At 42.7% G+C, this 19779-nt stretch overlaps 1 protein-coding gene across 1 annotated transcript in view; it reads left to right on the forward strand.

The window, feature by feature from the left end:
• The first annotated feature begins 5249 nt into the window (after positions 1-5249).
• The window catches only part of bcas2 (BCAS2 pre-mRNA processing factor), a 32209-nt gene continuing 17679 nt past the window's right edge, over positions 5250-19779 (forward strand). The window contains exons 1-2 of the mRNA XM_080210201.1: positions 5250-5379; positions 14199-14291. Of these exons, the coding sequence (XP_080066327.1) occupies positions 5287-5379; positions 14199-14291 (186 nt within the window). The 5' untranslated portion in view covers positions 5250-5286. The remainder of the gene's footprint in view (positions 5380-14198; positions 14292-19779) is intronic.

Raw genomic sequence — 19779 nt, forward strand, 5'->3', positions numbered from 1 at the left:
AATTGCCATTATTGAGACCAACTTAGAGTTCCAGATTTTATGTTAATTAATTGAATTTACATTCTGCCAGCAGCTGTGATGAGATTTGACCCCAGGTCCTCAGAAAATTAGCCTGGGCCTCTGGATTAATAGTCCACTGACCAAGCTGCTACACACCACCTCTCCTTTTCACAGTGGCCCGATACGGTTACAGTCTTGTAATTATCCTGATATCACAATGTTACAGTACCTCACCACAAGCCTACGGTGAATACAGTTGGTGTTTTCATGCTGGCATGTAGTGTATGGAACATGCACATGTGGGTGAGATTCACAGTCACTTGTGCACAATCACATCTAGTGCACACCTCTGTGTTTGAATGGACTATGTTAAAACTGCTATACAAAAATAAATTTTTGTTATAAGTTGAGTTTGTTATCTGATGAAATAAAAATATTGCACAGCATCAAAATAGCATACCTGGAGTAAATGTTGGAGTTTGGGAAGTACAGCTGCAGAGACATCTTTGATAATGGAAGTTTTAAATTCCAGAGTTGATCAGAGTGCAGCATCTACCCCACCGACAATCTCTCAGAATCCAGCCCTTCCATTATTTAATGATGAACAATACAATTGAGCGAGGCCCCACATTTAAATCAATTATATCCTCCAAGCCCGCCTGGTACACTCACTGACACAACTGCTCACTATAACATCAGAATGTGTGTGTTGTGTTCTGTTCTGGGCTCCCCTGAATTCAATAAAAATCTGTTTTCAACATTGTTTTGGAGTTGTTTGCAGTTATTGTAAAATTGTTACTGTCTTTTTAAAACCTGGTTTAATTACAAAATTCTGTTCTATTATCTTCAGTAATGTAACTCACAATGCAATGGTACATGTGTCATCACCTAAATCAATTACTAAATCTTAAGGTTTTTATTTCATTCATGGGCATCACTGGCTGGCCAGCATTTATTGCTCATCCTTAGTTGCCCTTGGAGGGCAACTAAGAGTCAACCACATTGCTGTGGATCTGGAGTGCCATGTAGGTCCGACTAGGTAAGGACGGCAGGAATCCTTCTCTAAAGGATTAGTGAACCAGATGGGTTTTTACAATCGACAATGGTTTCATGGCCATCAGGAGATTCTTAATTCCAGATTTTAAAAAACTGAATTCAAATTCCACCAGTTGCCTTGATGGGATTTAAACCAAAGTTCCCAGGACATTAGTTGAGTTCCGGGAGTAATATTCTAGCGATAATACCACTAGGCCATTACCTCCCCCAGGCTTCAGACTTCTAAGCTTCTTGGCCAGTCCATTTCGACAAGTATGCAATCCTGCAACAAGTGTTAATGTTATAAGTAACGAAAGGATCAAATTAGAATTGGCATTATTCTAATATGAATGTTAACATGTATCAAAATTCAGAACTGAGCAGTGTGGTATGAACAAGCAGGAGAATACAAGTTGATTCCCATTTTTACCTAATGGTTGCTGAAAAGTCAGCTACAATATAAAGGTTTGAACATCAGAAACCTTTAAATAATAATTCTGTTCACTCTTTCAACAAATACTTTGTTTTCCATTAATTTTTAATATTATATTGTTACGATCCCATGTTACAGTAACAATGATACTACTGGGCACTCAGGCCCCAGAGTGCAATCCTGGCTCGATAGATTGTAACTTTTATTTTTGTGACATGGATGAACAGAGTCACAGGACTGTGATTAACTCTTAACAAAAGGATAAAACCTTTATTAAGCAAGAAAAGATGTGATAAACAGTACTCCTTCACCTTGTTTTTACCTTTATAAATAGGTTTGTAAGGATAAAACAAGTTACAAGATATAATCTTTCTCTAATGTTCTCAGAAAGTACACAGTCCACGTAAACTAATAGGCAGCCACACTCTGAAGTCTAATGAAAGATGTCACCCGAAAACAACTTCTGTTGATTTCTTGTCAAAACCCCCCAAGTGCTTGTCACACGGTGTCACGGTGGTTAGCACTGCTGCCTCACAAAGACAGAGACCTGGGTTTGATTCCTGTCCTGGGTCACTGTCTGTGTGGAGCTTACATGTTCTCCCTGTGTCTGTGTGGGTTTCCTCCAATAGTCTGAAAGGTATGCAGGTTAGGTGCACTGACCTGAACTGGTGCCAAAGTGTGGTGACTATAGGAATTTCACAGTAACTTCATTGCACTGTTAATGTAAGCCTACTTGTGACTAATAGATAAACTTTAACTTTTTAAGCCAACTGGTCTCACTGGGACTCTGGCTTTCACATAAAGGTTTCCAAACTCCACTCTCCAAGAATCTTCCCCCAAACAAAATTTTCTTTAATGTCTTCACCAAGGAACCATTTCCAGGATTTCAATCTTTCCTTTTGGCATTCCTGTGCCTTGGATTGCCAAGTGCATTCAAGTTTCCACACAATCTCTCAGGTATGGTGCCCAAGATGGCACTGAAGCGTGGCAACTTCTTGCAAGCTGTGTCCAGCATACCTTCTAATTCTTTTACTCTTGTTCTTTGCTTCTAACCCTTTTAAACTCTCTCTTTCTAACTATGACTGTAACACTACATTCTGCACTCTCTCCTTTCATTCTCTATGTACAGTATGTTTTGTCTGTATGGTGCGCAAGAGATATACTTTTCACTGTATATTAATACATGTGACAATAATAATGCAAATAAGATCAAATCAGGTACTTAGCCCGGTTGCTAAGCAACAACCTACTTTTCCTTTAAATCTTGTTTGCTTTCACATTGTAAACCTTCACCATCATGCATCTAAACTGAAGAACTGAAGTTTCAAATGCAGAAACACAAAATTAAACTTACTTAAAGCTATACCCCTAATTCCAATACACACAAATACAAATATAAATTAGTTAAATCTACTCTTGTATTGTGGCAATATTTTTTCTCTCAGTGCTTTTTCTCTCAAAAGTTAAGAATAAAGGCAGGTTTGTTCGACCCACCATCCATTCCGGTAGGAAAAAATGATACCTGCTTGGTTAAACTGTCCTGAGTGGAGTACAAAAATCTAAAGGTTGCCCATTGTTGAATATGGATGTGATTGTTACTGTCCTTTAAAGCATGAAACTGGCAAGCTCAAAAAACTAATAGTTGGGTTCAAATGTGAAAACTTTTTCATGGTAATTGGACTTGGTAGGTGGACTTGACCAAAATAAGCCAAGCTAAATAGAGATATGTCACCTGGAAGGACAATGGCAAAAAGTGCGGGGCAACATAATAGGAATGTACTTCTGACTTGGCCATATAACACAATGTGCCGAATTTTCCCATGTTTTTTCAAAGCGTCAGTTGAGAAAACCAGAGAGAAGTCTGCATCCCTCCCTGGACTACAAGTCTGACTGTAGGAGTCCCATTATCTTCTGTCCAAGGAGATAGTGCCGTCACTCTGACATAACAAGGCCAATGATTTCATTCAACATATAGTTCTTCAATTTTGTTAATAGCAAAATACTGCTGATGGTGGAATCTGAACCAAAAACAGAAAATCTCAGAAAGCCTGACAGCTTCTGTGGAGAGAGAATGGAGCTAATCATAGAATCCTACAGTGCAGAAAGAGGCCCTTCAGCCCATCGAGTCTGCACAATCCCACCCAGGCCCTACCTCCATATTATATCCACTAATCCCTCTAACCTATGCATTCCTGGACACTAAGGGGCAATTTCTTAGCATGGCCAGTCAACCTAACCCGCACATCTTTGGACGGTGGGAGGAAACCAGAGTACCCAGAGGAAACCCACACAGACATGAGGAGAATGTGCAAACTCCACACAGACAGTGACCTGAGTCGGGAATCGAACTCAGGACCCTGGAGCTGTGAAGCAGCAGTGCTAACCACTGTGCTACCATGCCACCCCATAATGTTTGGAGCTTGGATGACCCTTTATCAGGACTGAAGACAAAGAAAGTAGAACGAAATTGATACAATGGGTGAGGTCATGTAAATTGATAAAAACTGTCCTTGCATTCGCTGCTCCCATTGTGGTCTCCTCCACATCGAGAGACCAAATGCAGACCGGGTGACTGCTTTGCAGAACTCCTTCGGTCCATTCGCAAGCAGAACCAGACCTTCCTGTCACTTGCCACTTCAACACACCAGCCTACTGTCCTGTCCACATTCGTCCTTGGCCTTTGCAATGTTCTATTGAACCCAATTTCATTTATTTCATTTACCTTAACATTAATTTTTAGGATTTTAATATTTTTCAATTATTTAAAAATGTCCATTTCTTCCATTGTTTCAATTATCCACTTTTTTACATCTTGCTTTCCATCTTGTTTCACCAACCCTTTCCTTGCCCACTACCACTCACTACAGCCATCTGTCTCAGATTCTTGCTCAGCTTTGTTCAGCAATTTACACATTCAGATCTCATGATAGAATCCCTACAGTCCAGAAGGAGGTCATTTGGCCCATCGAGTCTGCAGCAACAACAATCTATTCCTGTAACATCCCATATTTGCCCCACAAATCCCTCTAACCTACATATGCCGGGACACTAAGGGGCAATTAGCATGGCCAATGCACCTAACCCGCACATCTTTGGACCGTGGGAGAAAACCAGAGCACCTGGAGGAAACCCATACAGACACGGGGAGAACATGCAAACTCCACACAGTGACCCAAGCTGGGAATTGAACCCAGGTTCCCGGTGCTGTGAGGGGCCAGTGCTAACCACTCTGCCCTTGTTTGAGGGATAAATATTGGCCAAAATACCAGGGATAGCTCCCTTTTTTCTCCTGCACAGGGCTAACCACTGTGCCACCATGCCACCTCACTACCCAATTGGAAAATTCCCCCACAGTCACTTCAGCCTATTTTCATATTTCTAATTGCAAAAGACAATAAAGCAACAAGAACATATTTTTAATGCTGTTTCTCCAGGATTGCACACAAACAGTATCCTAGACTTTGATCCTCAATTCCTGGAAGCTCCAAGTGGGAGGGTCCCTCGTCAGCACGCGCCTCACTGGGAAACTGATACTGCGTGCATATGCTCTAAATGGAAGGGGGCTGGTGCGCAGGCGTGGGGCTGTCCGGTCCGCGCGTGCGTACTAGGCGCCAGTCACAGCGCAGCGCAGGCGCACTTGGCTCCCTTTACAGCATAGTGCAGGCGCAGCTGGCGCCGGTCACAGCACAGCGCAAGCGCACCCGGCTCCCTTCACAGCACAGCGCAGGCGCACTCGGCTCTGTTGGCAGCACAGCGCAGGCGCACTCGGCTCTGTTGGCAGCACAGCGCAGGCGCAGTGAGCTGGAAGGGCTGTTAAGATGGCGGGCCCGCTGGCTGTAGCCGGTGATGTAGTGGTTGATGCGTTGCCCTATTTTGACCAGGGGTATGATGCTCCGGGTGTCCGAGAGGCGGTGAGTGTCGGAGCTGATGAAGGGGTTAGGGGGATAATTAGGGGTGTTGAACTGGGTCAGTTCCCAGCGATTGGGTAGAACAATGGGACAATTGATTCAATGGAAGGTGCAAACTTTGGCCTTTATCTGGAGACTGTAGATAACAGTCTGACAACACCAGGTTTTAGTCCAACCTATTTATTTGATAATAGACTCACAAGCTTTCGGGTTAGCCCCTTCGTCAGGTGAATGGAGAGTTCTGGCCTCAGACAGAGCATATAAAGAACAGACAGTTTAGAGATTACTGATTAGAACGCGAATCCTTACACCTAACCTGCTGCTCAAGACCTGAAGTGGCTGATAATGTGAGTGGAAGGAGCACTGATCACAGTTTAAAGAGATGTGTATTGTCTCCAGACAGTACAGTAAGTGAGGTTTTGCAAGCCCAGGCAAGTCACGGGGGTTACAGATAGTGCGACATGAACCCAAGATCCCTGTTGAGACCGTCCTCACGTGTCTAAACTGTCTGTGCTTTATATGCTCTGTCTGAGGCCAGAACTCTCCATTCACCTGACGAAGGGGCTAACCCGAAAGCTTGCGAGTATATCATCAAATAAATAGGTTGGACTAAAACCTGGTGTTGTCAGACTTTTTACTGTGTTTACGCCAGTCCAACGCTGGCATACTCACATCATGACTGTAGATAACCCAGTGGCTTTCCTTTACTAACTCCTCTTTCCTATGGACTATCAAGGACTGGAGCCTTCACCTACAGGAGTCACCGTGCCTCCCCAGGGGAGGGAAATCTGTTGAACTTTATTTTAAAGTGACAGTCTGCACTCACTGTGCAGGTCCTGTAACCCGTCCCCAGTGGAAAACCGTGGAGAGAAACCTAACCAAGGATGGAGTTCAGTATTTCAGACCCTGGGCAGACATAAGAAATAAAAACAAATAATCCAGGTGCTGGAATCTGACTCAAAAACAAAAAGTGCTAGAAAAATCTCAGCAGGTCTGACAGCATCTGTGGAGAAAAAATAGAGCCAATGCTTTTAAGTCTGGATGAGCTTAAAGGTCATTCTGACTGGAACTCTCTCCCTAACAGCATCGTGAGTGTACCTGCACCACCTGGACTGCAGTGGTCAAGAAGGCAGTTCACCAGCAGTTTTTCTTTTAGGGCAGTTAGGGATGGGCAATAAATATTGGTCTTGTCAGTCACACTCCAATCCCATGAATTAATTTGATAAAGTATGTTTCCTCAAATGGACAGAAGCAGGCTTGATGTTGTAAAGTAGAAGTTGAGGGGTATTGGTTCAAAGGTGGGCAGGTGGAGTTGAAAGGATCTAATTAATTGGTAGAATAGGCATGAGGGTGAATCACCTACTCCTGTTCAGATGCGCAAGTAGCGATCAAAGCAAACAGTGCTGAAACATTTCGGGAGACACTGGATGCATCCGTGGGGAGTAACTTGACACATCTACGAGAAAGAAGGGAACATAAATATATGGGAGACTGGGTGGGAAGATGTATTGGGAGATGACTTCTGTAGAGTTTAAGTAGCATAACTGAACTTGGCTGAATGGCCTGATTCTGTGGTGTTGATTATCAAAAGGCTTGAATGGTGAGAACAAGAGAAGTGAATGGGGGAGAAGGCACAGCAGGAGTAGGCGAGGGTGTCAGCAAGGAATCAGGGCACATGCACATGGAAAGAGGAAATGGGGAAGAGTGTGTGGATGGAGTGGGGGAGGCAGGAAAGGGACAGAGTAGAAGTTGCACAATAATGAATGGTTGAGGGGATAGCAAATGGATTGGGAGGGAAAGATCCAGCTTCAGCAAAGTTTGGATTGACTGGCTTGACGAGGAGAAAACATCAAGAAAAAATAAATTATTGAAGAATTTTGAACAACAAAAGGGAAAAAATGCAGAAAATAGGAAATGCCAGAAAAACCCAGCAAGTTGACAGCATTTGCGGTGAGAGGGGGTGAAAAAGTTAATATTTTGGGTCGATTAACCTTGAACCTGGAATGTTAATTCTGTTTCTCCCTCTGCAGATGTATGTAACCAGGTGCTGAGTATTTCTAATATTTTTCTAACACAATTAAAAGCAGTGACACAGTGATTGTTAAGCAGCAGGGACAAAATTGACTTAGAATCATAGAATACCTACAGTGCGGAAGGAGGCCATTCAGCATATTGAGCCTGCACGGACAACAATCCCCCCCCCCCCCCCCCCCATGTTTACTCTGCAAGGGGCAGTTTAGCATGACTAATCAACCTAACATTTTTGGACTTCCTGAAAATACAACTGAAACATAGAATTAAACTTTATAATGGCATCAGTTGTCGCCAATGCAACAACTCCTTTTTAAATTAAGAAACTTAAATTATGATGCTCAGAGGCAATGGAATGTCTGTTCATTGGACTAGTAATCCAAAGACTCAGGATGATCTGGGGACCCAGGTTCAAACCTTGTTAATGCAGATGGTGAAATTTGAATTCAACAAAAATCTAGAATTAAAATGTTTACTGATGACCATGTAACCATTGCTGTCATAAAAGCCCATCTGGTTTACTATGTCCTTTTTAGGGAAAGAAATCTACCACCCTTATCTGATCTGGTCTATATGTGATTTCAGAGCCATAGCAATGTCACTGACTTTCAGTTGCCCCCTTGGGCCAGTGACGCTCACGTTCTGTAAGAATGAGTTTTTTAAAAAAAAAATCACTGAATCTAAATCCTCAATTGATTCATCTGCCAATACCATGAATCTTTTCACATGAATATTTCCATGGATCCAGTATTATGCCTTTAAACTTACTGCATCATGTCCACCAAAACTCAGTTCGTGGCTCTGTATTCACTCTAGTCCATATGTTGTTGATAGTTCCAGCTATAGCTGTTTTTCCAGAAATGTTTGGATTCCTTGGGATTCTTTTCTCTCTGTGGCAGTATTATTCTGTGATATTGTTTTCTCACCATCTGGCTTTTGCTGATCATGCTGTTTCTTGGCCGTGCTCCTGAAGAGCACAGGGCAGTAGTTCATGGATTGTTTGTTTTCTCGCAGTGTAATAATTCAATCATAATGTAACAGCATTGGAAAAGACCATATTAGCTTTTGAGCCTGCTCCACAATTCAGTATAATCCTCTTCAGCATTAACTCCACTTTCTCCCCGTTCCCCATGTCCCTTCCTTCCCTGAGATCAAAAGTCGGTGTCAGAATCTCAAATATATTCACTAATGGAGCATCCACAACTTTCTGGGTTACAGAATGTGGACTTTGCACTTCAAAAATCACTGCAGTCAGACATTGTTAAGACTTTCATAGCTTCCAGCACTTTCCTGACAGTTGTCTGGCTAACTGGCCTGTAGTTCCTTGTTTTCTATCTCCCTCATCTCTTGAAGATTACATAGCTTCCAATCCCCTGGACTGTTCTAGAATATTCGTTCAATGTCTCTGCCATTTCCTCAGTTCCTACTTTGATTTATTATTGTCACATACAGTGAAAAGTATTGTTTCTTGCATCTTATACAGACATAGTAAGAAGTCTCACAACACCAGGTTAAAATCTAACAGGTTTATTTGGTTGCACAAGCTTTCAGAGCGCTGCTCCTTCAGGTGGGTAAAGAGTTGGGTTTACAAACGGGGCATACATAGGTACAGCTTGTGTTACCAAATAAACCTGTTGGACTTTAAACTGGTGTTGTGTGCCTTCTTTCTGTGCTTACCCCAGTCCAATGCTGGCATCTCCAAATCATACCATTCATTGAGAAGGAAGGGAGAGAATATAGTGTTACAGACATAGCTAGAGTGTAGAGAAAGATCAACTGAATGCAAGGTAGGACCATTCAAGAGTCTGATGGCAGCAGGATGTGTTCTTGAATCAGTTGTACGTGACTTTTGTATCTTTTTCCTGATGGAAGAAGGAGACAGAAGAGAGGATGTCTGGGGTGCGTTGGGTCCTTAATTATGCTGGCTGCTTTGCCGAGGCAGTGGGAAGTGTAGACAGAATCAATGGATGGGAGGCTGGTTTGTGTGATTTTTTTTTTTTCCATAATTTTTCCTGCCTATCACTCTGAGGAATCAATGCTCACTTTAGCCACTCTCTTTTTATATACTTGTAAACACTCCTACAATCTGTTTGTTTATGTTCCTTGCTCATTTACTCTTTTCTATTTTCTCCCTTTTTTTTGTCAACTTTTTGATCAGTCTTTGCCATTTCCTAAAGCACTCCCAATTCTTAGTTGCTCTGTGCAAGATTGTAAAACTCTTATTTGATCTGGTGAGCCAGAGATGGATCTTTCTTGCTGAGTTTGTTTTGTAATGGAATATATTTTTCTTGAACATTTTGAATTGTTTCTTTAAATGTTCCCTGTTTCCCAGATTTATTTACCAGGAAACCTTTCAGTCTGATCTGCTGATCAATCTTAGCCAGCTCTCTCCGTTACTTATGTAATTGGCTTTGGCTCTGTTTAAGATTCTTTGGTGTATTTCACTTTCATACTTAAGATGGAAACATAAGAGTTTACATCTTGGAAACAGGCCCTTTGGCTCAACTTGTCCAAGCCACCTTTTTTCTTAAACCTCTAAGCTAATCCCAATTGCCACATTTGGCCCATATCCCTCTTTACCCATCGTACTCATGTAACTGTCTAAATGCTTTTTAAAAGACAAAATTGTACCCGCCTCTACTACTACCTCTGACACCACTGTCTGTGTGAAACAATTGCCTCTCTGGACCCTTTTGTATCTCTACCATCTCACCTTAAACCTATGCCCTCTAGCTTTAGACTCCCCCACCTTTGGGAAACGATATTGACTATCTAGCTGATCTGTGCCCCTCATTATCCTAAACCTCTAAGATCACCCCTCTGCCGCCTCCACTTCAGAGAAAAAAGCCCCAGTCTATCCAGCTTCTCCTTTATAACACAAACCATCAAGTCCTTGTAGCATCCTAGTAAACCTTTTCTGCACTGTTTCTAGTTTAATAATCTTTCTATGATGGGGTGACCAGAACTGTGCACAGTATTCCAAGTGTGGCCTTAACAATGTCTTGTACAACTTCAACAAGATGTCTCATCTTCTGTATTCAGTGTTCTGACCAATGAAACCAAGCATGCTGAATGCCGCCTTCACCATTCTGTCCACTTTCATGGAGCTATAAACCTGTACCCCTAGATCTCTTTGTTCTGTAACTCGCCCCAACGCCTTGCCATTAACTGACTAAGTCCTGTCCTAGTTCAGTCCACCAAAATGCATCACCTCGCATTTACCTGGAGGGAGTGCAGAGGAGGTTTACTAGGCTGATACCGGAGTTGAGGGGATTGAGCTATGAGGAGAGGCTGAATAAACTAGGCTTGTACTCGTTAGAGTTTAGAAGAATGAGGGGAGATCTCATTGAGACGTATAAGATGATGAATGGGATGGATAGGATAGAGGTGGAGAGACTCTTCCCGCTCAAAAAAGACAGTAGGACTAGGGGGCACAGCCTCAAGATAAAGGGGAGGCGGTTTAGAACGGAGTTGAGGAGGAACTTCTTCACTCAAAGGGTGGTGAATCTCTGGAATTCTCTGCCCGTTGAAGTGGTGGAGGCTGCCTCGCTAAATATTTTTAAGAAGCGGGTTGATGGGTTCTTGATAAGAGAGGGGATTAAGGGTTATGGGGAGAGGGCGGGAAAGTGGAACTGAGCCACAACAGATCAGCCATGATCTTATTGAATGGCGGGGCAGGCTCGAAGGGCTAGATGGCCTACTCCTGCTCCTATTTCTTATGTTCTTATGTTCTTATTTCTTAAACTCCATCTGCCATTCATCAACCCACTGGCCCAATTGACCAAGATCCTGTTGCAATCAGCGACAATGTTCTTCGCTGTCCACTATGCCACCAATCTTGGTGTCATCTGCAAACTTACTAACCATGCCTCTTATATTCTTATCCAAATCATTAATATAAATGACAAATAACAGTGGGCCCAACACTAATCCCTGAGGCACACTGCTGGTCACAGGCCTCCAGTTTGAAAAACAACCCTCTGCAACCACCCTCTGGCTTCTGTTAAGCCAATTTTGTATCCATTTAGCTACCTCACCCTGGATCCTGTGAGATTTAACCTTGTGCAACAACCTATCATGCAGTCCCTTGTCAAAGGCCTTGCTAAAGTCCATGTAGACAACATCAACTGCACTGTCCTCATCTACCTTAATTGGTTACCCCTTCAAAAGAACTCGGATTTGTGAGACATGATTTTCCACTCTCAAAGCCATGATGACTGTCCCTAATCAGTCCTTGCGGCTCTAAATGCCTGTAGATCCTGTCTCAAAATACCTTCCAACTTACCCACCACAAATGTGAGGCACACTGGCCTGTAGTTCCCAGGCTTTTTCCTGCAGCCTTTTCTAAACAAAGGCACCACATTTGCCACCCTCCAATCTTCAGGCATCTCATCTGTGATTATTGATTTCAAATATCTCTGCTAGGGGACCCACAATTTCCTCCCCAGCCTCCCACAATGTCCTGAGATACACTTCATCAGGCCCTGGGGATTTATCTACCTTGTTGCGCTTTAAGACTTCCAGCACCACCACCTCTGTCATATGAACACTCGACGTCACTATTTATTTCCCAAGTTCCCTAACATCCATGCTTTTCTCAACAGTAAATACTAATGAGAAATATTCATTTAGGATCTCGTCCATCTTTTGTGGATCCGCACATAGATGAGAATGTATTATGATCATTGTTTTCTAGTGTATCTTTTGCTCTGAAGTTTAACCCTCCATCGTTGCACAATACTCAATATAAAATAGCTTTATTTGAGTTGGTTCCACAATGTATTGTTCCAGGCAACTGCCAACTCAACTTCAAGACCCCCTTTGCCAATTTGATTGTTTTAGTCTATTGAAAATTAAAGACTCCCACAATTATTATATTGCTTTTGTTATAAGAGCCAGTAATTTCTTTAATACCCTCTCCATTGTTTAACGACTAATAGGGAGCCGATAGACTGCTCCCACCAACGTTTTCTGACTGTTGCCATTCCTAATTTCTGCCCAAACTGATTTTACTTCTTGATTTGAGTCCAGGTTATTTCGCTAACTTCCCTGTCGTGCATTAAATCTTGCCCTCAATTTGAATGCTAAAACTTTTTTTTCAATTATATAAATCTAATTTCTTAGTTTGTGTCAAGTTTAATCATTACCATCTTTATAGCTGACAGTTGATATAGTTGGGCTCGATGTTGCTTCCAATTTTTAACTTGTTCCGTTCCTTTTTTAAAAATCTTTCTCCAATTTGGATTTTTCCCCCTTGAGCTGCAATGAAGCACTTCACATAACTTTCAATAAACCTTATGTCATCCCAAAACTTGAACGTTGCTCTCACTTCAACAGTGTTCATTTTCTTCTACATAAGAAAAAAAACGTGGTAAATACCTGCATCCTTCCATTTACAATATAGAAGGACGCGTGTACTCTTACCAAGATTAGTCCTTTGAACAATCCTCTCTTGTTCTTAAACTTTAAATGCTGTGTTCTGCATCTGCTTCCTTCTCTTATGTAGAAATTAACCTTGCAGCCAAAATTTGTGCCATAATTGGAAAAACTGGAACACCTTTGCTGATCTGCCCTTTTTGCCAAACCTTGACTTGGCATCATTTGATCAAAATGTCTTGATTTTCTGTGTCTTCTGATAAAAGATGTGTTTTTGGTTGTTGTGATGTGGGTGTGACATATTGCTGGGATTTCTTTGTCACTTGTATCACGCTAAATTGGGTGGTTTGGCAAGCAAACAGAAATTAGCAGAACACTGGAGGTCATAGGCAGGTTATTGGAATATTTATCCACTGTGAGACCACAAAGTGAAGAGCAGCTCTGACTAAACCTCAAAGCCTGCAGATCTAGGGCAAACCAACTAATAAAAATTTGAGTGCAGATAGGACAGAGGAACAAGCTTGCTATTTACACACATGGATTAAATTGTGTTTTGACAGCAGTGTTAAATTTATCCTCCGAAGTTTCCATTCTGTCAGCCACTGGCATGTTTGGAAGGATTGTTGAAGTTGACACAACTATTTGACCACGTTACTAATGCACCTTCCATGGCTGTCAAGTCCTGGGGTGGGACTCAAACTCGGAACTTCTGGCTCAAGAGTTGGATGAAAACCAACTGCACCACAAGACCTCTTTAAATCGCACAGATAGAAAAGAGAAAAAAATTCAGATTGTTAAAAATTTGTTGATTTTTGTAATAACTATCAAATTATGCCATATTGGTACACTTAAGTGCACTTTTTGAAAAAAACCCTTCATTTGACACTTTGTCGTGTAGTGGTGTTTTACGGTTGAGGGATTGCTTCCTGGTTTTTGTTGTGGCCAGGTTTTTAAGATGAAATTAATCTGACTCCAGTGCATTGAGGCCTCTGTATTAGAAATGGAATGCACATCAACTGCAAAAGAAACAAAGTCTAATTCCAAATGTAATTTTGCTACATAAAAGTGAAATACTACGCACCATAAATTAAATCTGCAAGTGTGTAGTAAGGCTCTGAATCATTAATGTCTGACTGTGCATTTGATATCATCTAAATCCCAATTGAATCAAAACTCCCTTTGTTTTTCACCTTTCCCAGATCTTGAATTGGTGTGGGTCACTAACATTTTGTTCCCCAGAAGTTCTGGGGATTCTGGAATGTTCTTTGCAACTGCCATTGGGTAGATATTTTTGATTCTCAGGTGCCTGCAATTTCATTCTGACCTAGTGGTTTAAAATGCTTCTGCGTTTTGGCAAGGATTAACTGAAGGCCACTTAATAGTAAGGTTCTCCTCTTTGTTCCTTTTTTTTTCAGGCAGCTGCTCTGGTGGAGGAAGAGACCAGACGTTATCGACCCACAAAAAATTACCTGAGCTATTTGCCCACACCTGACTATTCAGCATTTGAAGTGAGTGTGCATAACATCTTCTAATTTGTGACTCTTACATTGCTGATTTAGATGTGCCGATTAGAAAGAGCAGTCTGAGAATGTTATGCAGAGATGTTGCTCATCCATTGTCGATGAGGACCATGAAACCGTTGTCATTTTGAGGCTGGGTGCGATGTGTCTGAAGATGCCTGATCAGGCCAATTCGGGCACGCAATGTCCTGGTACATATTGGACAGACTTGTGTAGGCACTGTAGTTGTTGCGCTAGTGGCTCTGGGCTTGCGCAGCTTGTGCTTAAGTTGTACTTTAGCAATGCACCTTGCTTCGTAAGCTTGACAGCTTTTGTGGATGAGGCAGCGCCAGATAGGGCGGTTTTGTGCCGGCGTTTCCCAGGTGGTTGTGTCTGTCAAGTGACTTCAGGGAGGCCTTGAGTGGGTTTTTGTAACATTTCTTCTGCCCTCCATGTGAGCGTCTTCCAGCAGAGAGTTCCCCAAAAAGGAGTTGCTTGGGTATGCGCTCGTCTGGCATAAGGATGACATGACCTGCCCACCGGGTCTGCGCTCTCATCAGCAGTGTGTGGACTGATGGAAGACTTGCTCTAGAGAACATCAGTATCTGGTACTTTGTCTTGCCATCTGATGCGTAACATTCTGCGAAGACAAGTCATGTGGAAATGATTGAGCTGTCTTGCATGCCTTCGATACATGGTCCAATTTTCACAGATATACAGGAGGGTAGTGAGTACCACGGTGCTGTAGACCTTCAGTGCAAGATAAAGAAATAAGAATACAAACCAAAAGCTGCTATCAACTTTCTGATATTTCATTTAAGTGGCTATTTATTGTGTATGAATGCTTCCGACAGTACTTAACAGGAAAGATCCCATTTCTCAGGTCTTGTTGTCCAAAATCTACTTTGGTAAATGTTACCCTCTTAAGTCAGCAGTGATGAGGACCATTTTGATCAGAACAGATTAGGGTTGGACTGGATGATGCATTTGCCAGTTGATATGTTTGAAGTTCCTTTGACCAGGAAGGTAGAGGAGTAAAACAGGATTATGGGGTATAGTGGTTTGAAACACCCATTGTGTTTCTCAAGAGTGAAGAATAACTATAGCTGGGGTGTCTCACTGTGCTATCTACCTCTCGGGTTATGGGCAACATCTCATGACAGTATGTGGGATAAATTGTCCAATAGTGGCTTTAAGACCTAAAGCATACCACAATGCATTTTTTTCCTTGTAAAATTATCCTTATGTCAAAGGAACAAAAATAATAATGCTACCTGGTCAATGTATGCTCTACCTGTTGTCTTTTTTGAGTTTGCAAGGTTATGCAGAGTGACCCAGGGTAGCTGACAGATTTAACCTGGCTGCTATTGATCACCAGCAGTGTCTCAATTTATGAATTTCCTAGTGTGAGTTGGAGGTCTCCGTCTTGTCCTCTGAACTACTTTAAGCTGACATGGCTACCTGGCACAATGCACCATCTGGGAAAAGAAGACCGTCTACCATATTTGCTTGGGGATATATGGCTAGCACTTCCCAAGAAATGTGGGTCTCACAGCTGGCAATGGCTGTGTGGAATTTGGAGGAGATCAGCTAATCTAATTTGTGATCTCAATTGCTAACCATGGGGTCTGAGAAACCTCAAACCCTGCTTCCCCAGGGAAGTCCAAGCACATCGTCTACCCCTGCATTGAGTTTCTGCACCCCCACGAGGAGAAATATCGGCCAATAAGGCACAATTTGGAGAAAGCCAGTGACAAAATTTAGCTTTTGTGCTGAAGTGTTGTAGGCTTTTGTAAAATTTTGCTTCTGGATTGAACCAAAGCTGAATTCGGTCGTGAACATTCTCTACTCATTGCGACCAGATAACTTGGTCTCGATGCTCCCCATCTCCCAACAACCACATGATGGAGGAGGCTGAAGGACAGACTTTGCTGATTCAAACCAGTTATGGGAAGTTCCTCTCTGATCTTTGGCATTGCAACTACCTTTTGTGCACATCAAAAGTAAGCTCCTTTCAGAACTCGGCCAGCTATCTTTTGAATATTCGCAATTAATCTCCCGCCCTTCGTGAGCTGGCAACTTCTTCCAAATATCAGTGACCTGCTGTGAAATGAAAAACCACCTGACATCTTATCTGCTCTGTGCTTACATAATTTATGTGCATGTTCTCAGTTAATTCAAACAATCTCTCTACATGGACACTGTCTCAAAAAAGACAGTAGGACTAGGGGGCACAGCCTCAAGATAAAGGGGGGGCAGTTTAGAACGGAGTTGAGGAGGAACTTCTTCACTCAAAGGGTGGTGAATCTCTGGAATTCTCTGCCCGTTGAAGTGGTGGAGGCTGCCTCGCTAAATATTTTTAAGACGCGGGTTGATGGGTTTTTGATAAGAGAGGGGATTAAGGGTTATGGGGAGAGGGCGGGAAAGTGGAACTGAGCCATGACAGATCAGCCATGATCTTATTGAATGGCGGGGCAGGCTCGAAGGGCTAGATGGCCTACGCCTGCTCCTATTTCTTATGTTCTTATAACTAGACACTTTTCTGTATGGGGCATAACTTGAATTTTTAATACAAGCATACAGTACACTTTTTTTTTGCATTAGCTAAAACTATCTGCTCTGTCTGTACAACTGGCTTTGGCCCTTTTAGAAGCTTGTGAATAACACTTACATCTACACAATGCCTTTCTTGACTGTGGGACGTCCCAAAGAGCTTTAACTCTAATGAAGCAATTTTGAAGTGTAGTAACTACTGGGAAATGTAGCAACAATTTTGCACACAGCAAGTTCCAACAGACAGTTCACACACACACACCAGGCAATGACCATCACCAATAAGAGACACTCCAACCACCACCCCTTGATAACCATCACTAAATTCACCACTGTCAACATCATTGGGGTTACCATTGACCAGAAACTCATCTGGACTTGCCACATAAACACAGTAGCTCCAAAAGCAGGTCAGAGGCTAGGAATACTGTGGCGAGTAACTCACCTCCTGACTCCCCAAAGCCTATCCACTATAGGGCACAAGTCAGGAGGTGGTGGAATACTCCCCACTTGCCTGGATGGGTGCATCTCCAACAGCACTTGAGGAGCTTGCCACCACCCAAGACAAAGCAGCCAGCTTGATTGGTACCACATCTACAAATGTTCAATCCCACTATCGCCGACGCTCAGTAGCAGCAGTGTGCACTATCTACGAGGTGCATTGCAGCAATTCGCCAAAGATCCTTAGACAGCACCTTCCAAACCCGTGACCACTTCCATCTAGAAGGACAAGGGCAGCAGGTAAATGGGAACATCACCACCTGCAAGTTCCCCTCCAATCAACTCACCGTCCTGACTTGGAAATATATTGCCTTTCCTTCGGAGTCACTGCGTCAAAATCCCTCATGGCATTGTGGGTCAGCCCACAAACGTGGATTGCAGCAATTCAAGAAGACAGCTCACCACCACCTTCTCAAGGGCACCTAGGGATGGGCAATAAATGCTGGTCAGCCAGCAACGCCCATGTCCCACAAATGAATAAAAAAAAAACAACACTTTATTTACAACACACGTGGGTTGCATCAGATTTTGATTCTGTCCAAGCTGCATCCAGTCGTTTGTTCGGAAACATAATTGATCCTGCCCCTGCTGTCTGTTCTCTAATTTAATCCAATCATTGGGCCAGTAGGTGACAAGAGTTAAGTGATGCAGTGATTGCACAGTACAGCTGATGTCTTGGAGTCAGAGGTTTACAGCATGGAAACAGGCCCTTTGGCCCAACTTGTCCGTGCCGCCCAGTTTTTACCATTAAGCTAGTCCCAATTGCCCTTGTTTAGCCCGTAATCCCTCTATACCCATTTTACCCATGTAACTGCTTAAATGCTTTTTAAAGACAAAATTATACCCACTTCTATTACTGCCTCTGGCAGCTCATTCCAGACATTTACCACCCTCTGTGTGGGGAGGGGAGGAAAAATGTTTCTCTGGACCCTTTTTTTTTGTATCTCTGTCCTCGCACCTTAAACATATGCCCCTTAGCTTTAGACTTCCCTACCTTTTGAGAAAAGATGTTGACTATCTACCTTTATCTATGCCCCTCATTATTTTGTAAACCTCTTTAAGATCACCCCAAGCCTCCTATGTTCCAGGGGGGAAAATAAGCTAGTCTATCCAGCCTCTCTTTATAACTCAAACCATCAAACCCTGGTAGCATCCTAACCAATCTTTTCTGCACTCTTACTAGTTTAATAATATATTTTCTATAATAGTGACCAGAATTGCACACAGTGTTACAAATGTGGTCTTACCAATTTCTTGTACAACTTCAACAAGACATCCCAACCCCTGAATTCAGTGTTCTTACTAATGAAACCAAGCATGCTTCACCACCCTGTCTACCTGTGACTCCACTTTTCTAGGAGCTATGAACCTGTACTCTTAGTTCTTTTTGTTAAAGGTAGAGGTATGGTAGGAGATGAGGTCCTTAATGCAATTACTGTCACTAGAGAGGTAGTGCTTGATAGACTAATGGGACTGAAGGTAGACAAGTCACCGGGACCAGATGGAATGCATCCCAGGGTTCTGAAAGAAATGGCAGAAGTAATAGCAGATGCCTTAGTAATTATTTATCAAAATTCGCTGGACTCTGGGGAAGTGCCGGAGGATTGGAAAACAGCTAATGTTACGCCGCTGTTTAAAAAAAGGTAGCAGACAAAAGGCAGGGAATTATAGGTTGGTTAGCTTAACATCTGCAATTGGAAAAATGCTAGAATCAGTCATCAAAGAAGAAATAGCAAGACACCTAGAAAAGAACGGTTTGATCAAGCAGACGCAGCACAGATTCGTGAAGGGGAAGTCGTGTCTAATGAATTTATTGGATCTCTAGGAAGATGTGACTAGTACGGTAGATGGAGGGGAACTGGTGGATGTGTTTTTAGATTTTCAGAAGGCGTTCGATAAGATGCCTCACAAAAGGTTGCTGCAGAAGGTTAGGGTACATGGAGTTGGGGCTAAAGTGTTGGCGTGGATTGAGGGTTTGTTATCTAACAGGAAGCAGAGAGTTGGAATGAATGGGCGCTTTTCTGGTTGGCAGTTGGTGACTAATGGAGTGCCACAGGGATCGGTGCTGGGGCCTCAACTGTTTACCATTTACGTAGACGATCTGGAGGAGGGGGCTGAGTGTAGGCTAACAAAATTTGCTGATGACGCGAAGATGAGTGGAAAAACGGATTGCGTGGAGGGCACGGAAAGTCTGCAGAGACATCTGGATAGGCTGAGTGGGTGAGGACCTGGCAGATGGAGTATAACGTTAGCAAATGTGAGGTTATCCACTTTGGTAGAAATAATAGGAGGGATTATTATTTAAAGGGTGAAAAGCTGCAGCATGCTACGGCGCAGAGGGACCTGGGGGCCCTTGTGCACGAATCGCAAAAACTCAGTCTGCAGGTGCAGCAGGTGATCAAGAAGGCGAATAGAATGTTGGCCTTTATAGCGAGGGGGATAG

The sequence above is a fragment of the Carcharhinus amblyrhynchos genome, chromosome 22 (genome assembly GCF_965287045.1).
Source record: "Carcharhinus amblyrhynchos chromosome 22, sCarAmb.v2.hapA, whole genome shotgun sequence".
Classification (NCBI taxonomy): domain Eukaryota; kingdom Metazoa; phylum Chordata; class Chondrichthyes; order Carcharhiniformes; family Carcharhinidae; genus Carcharhinus; species Carcharhinus amblyrhynchos.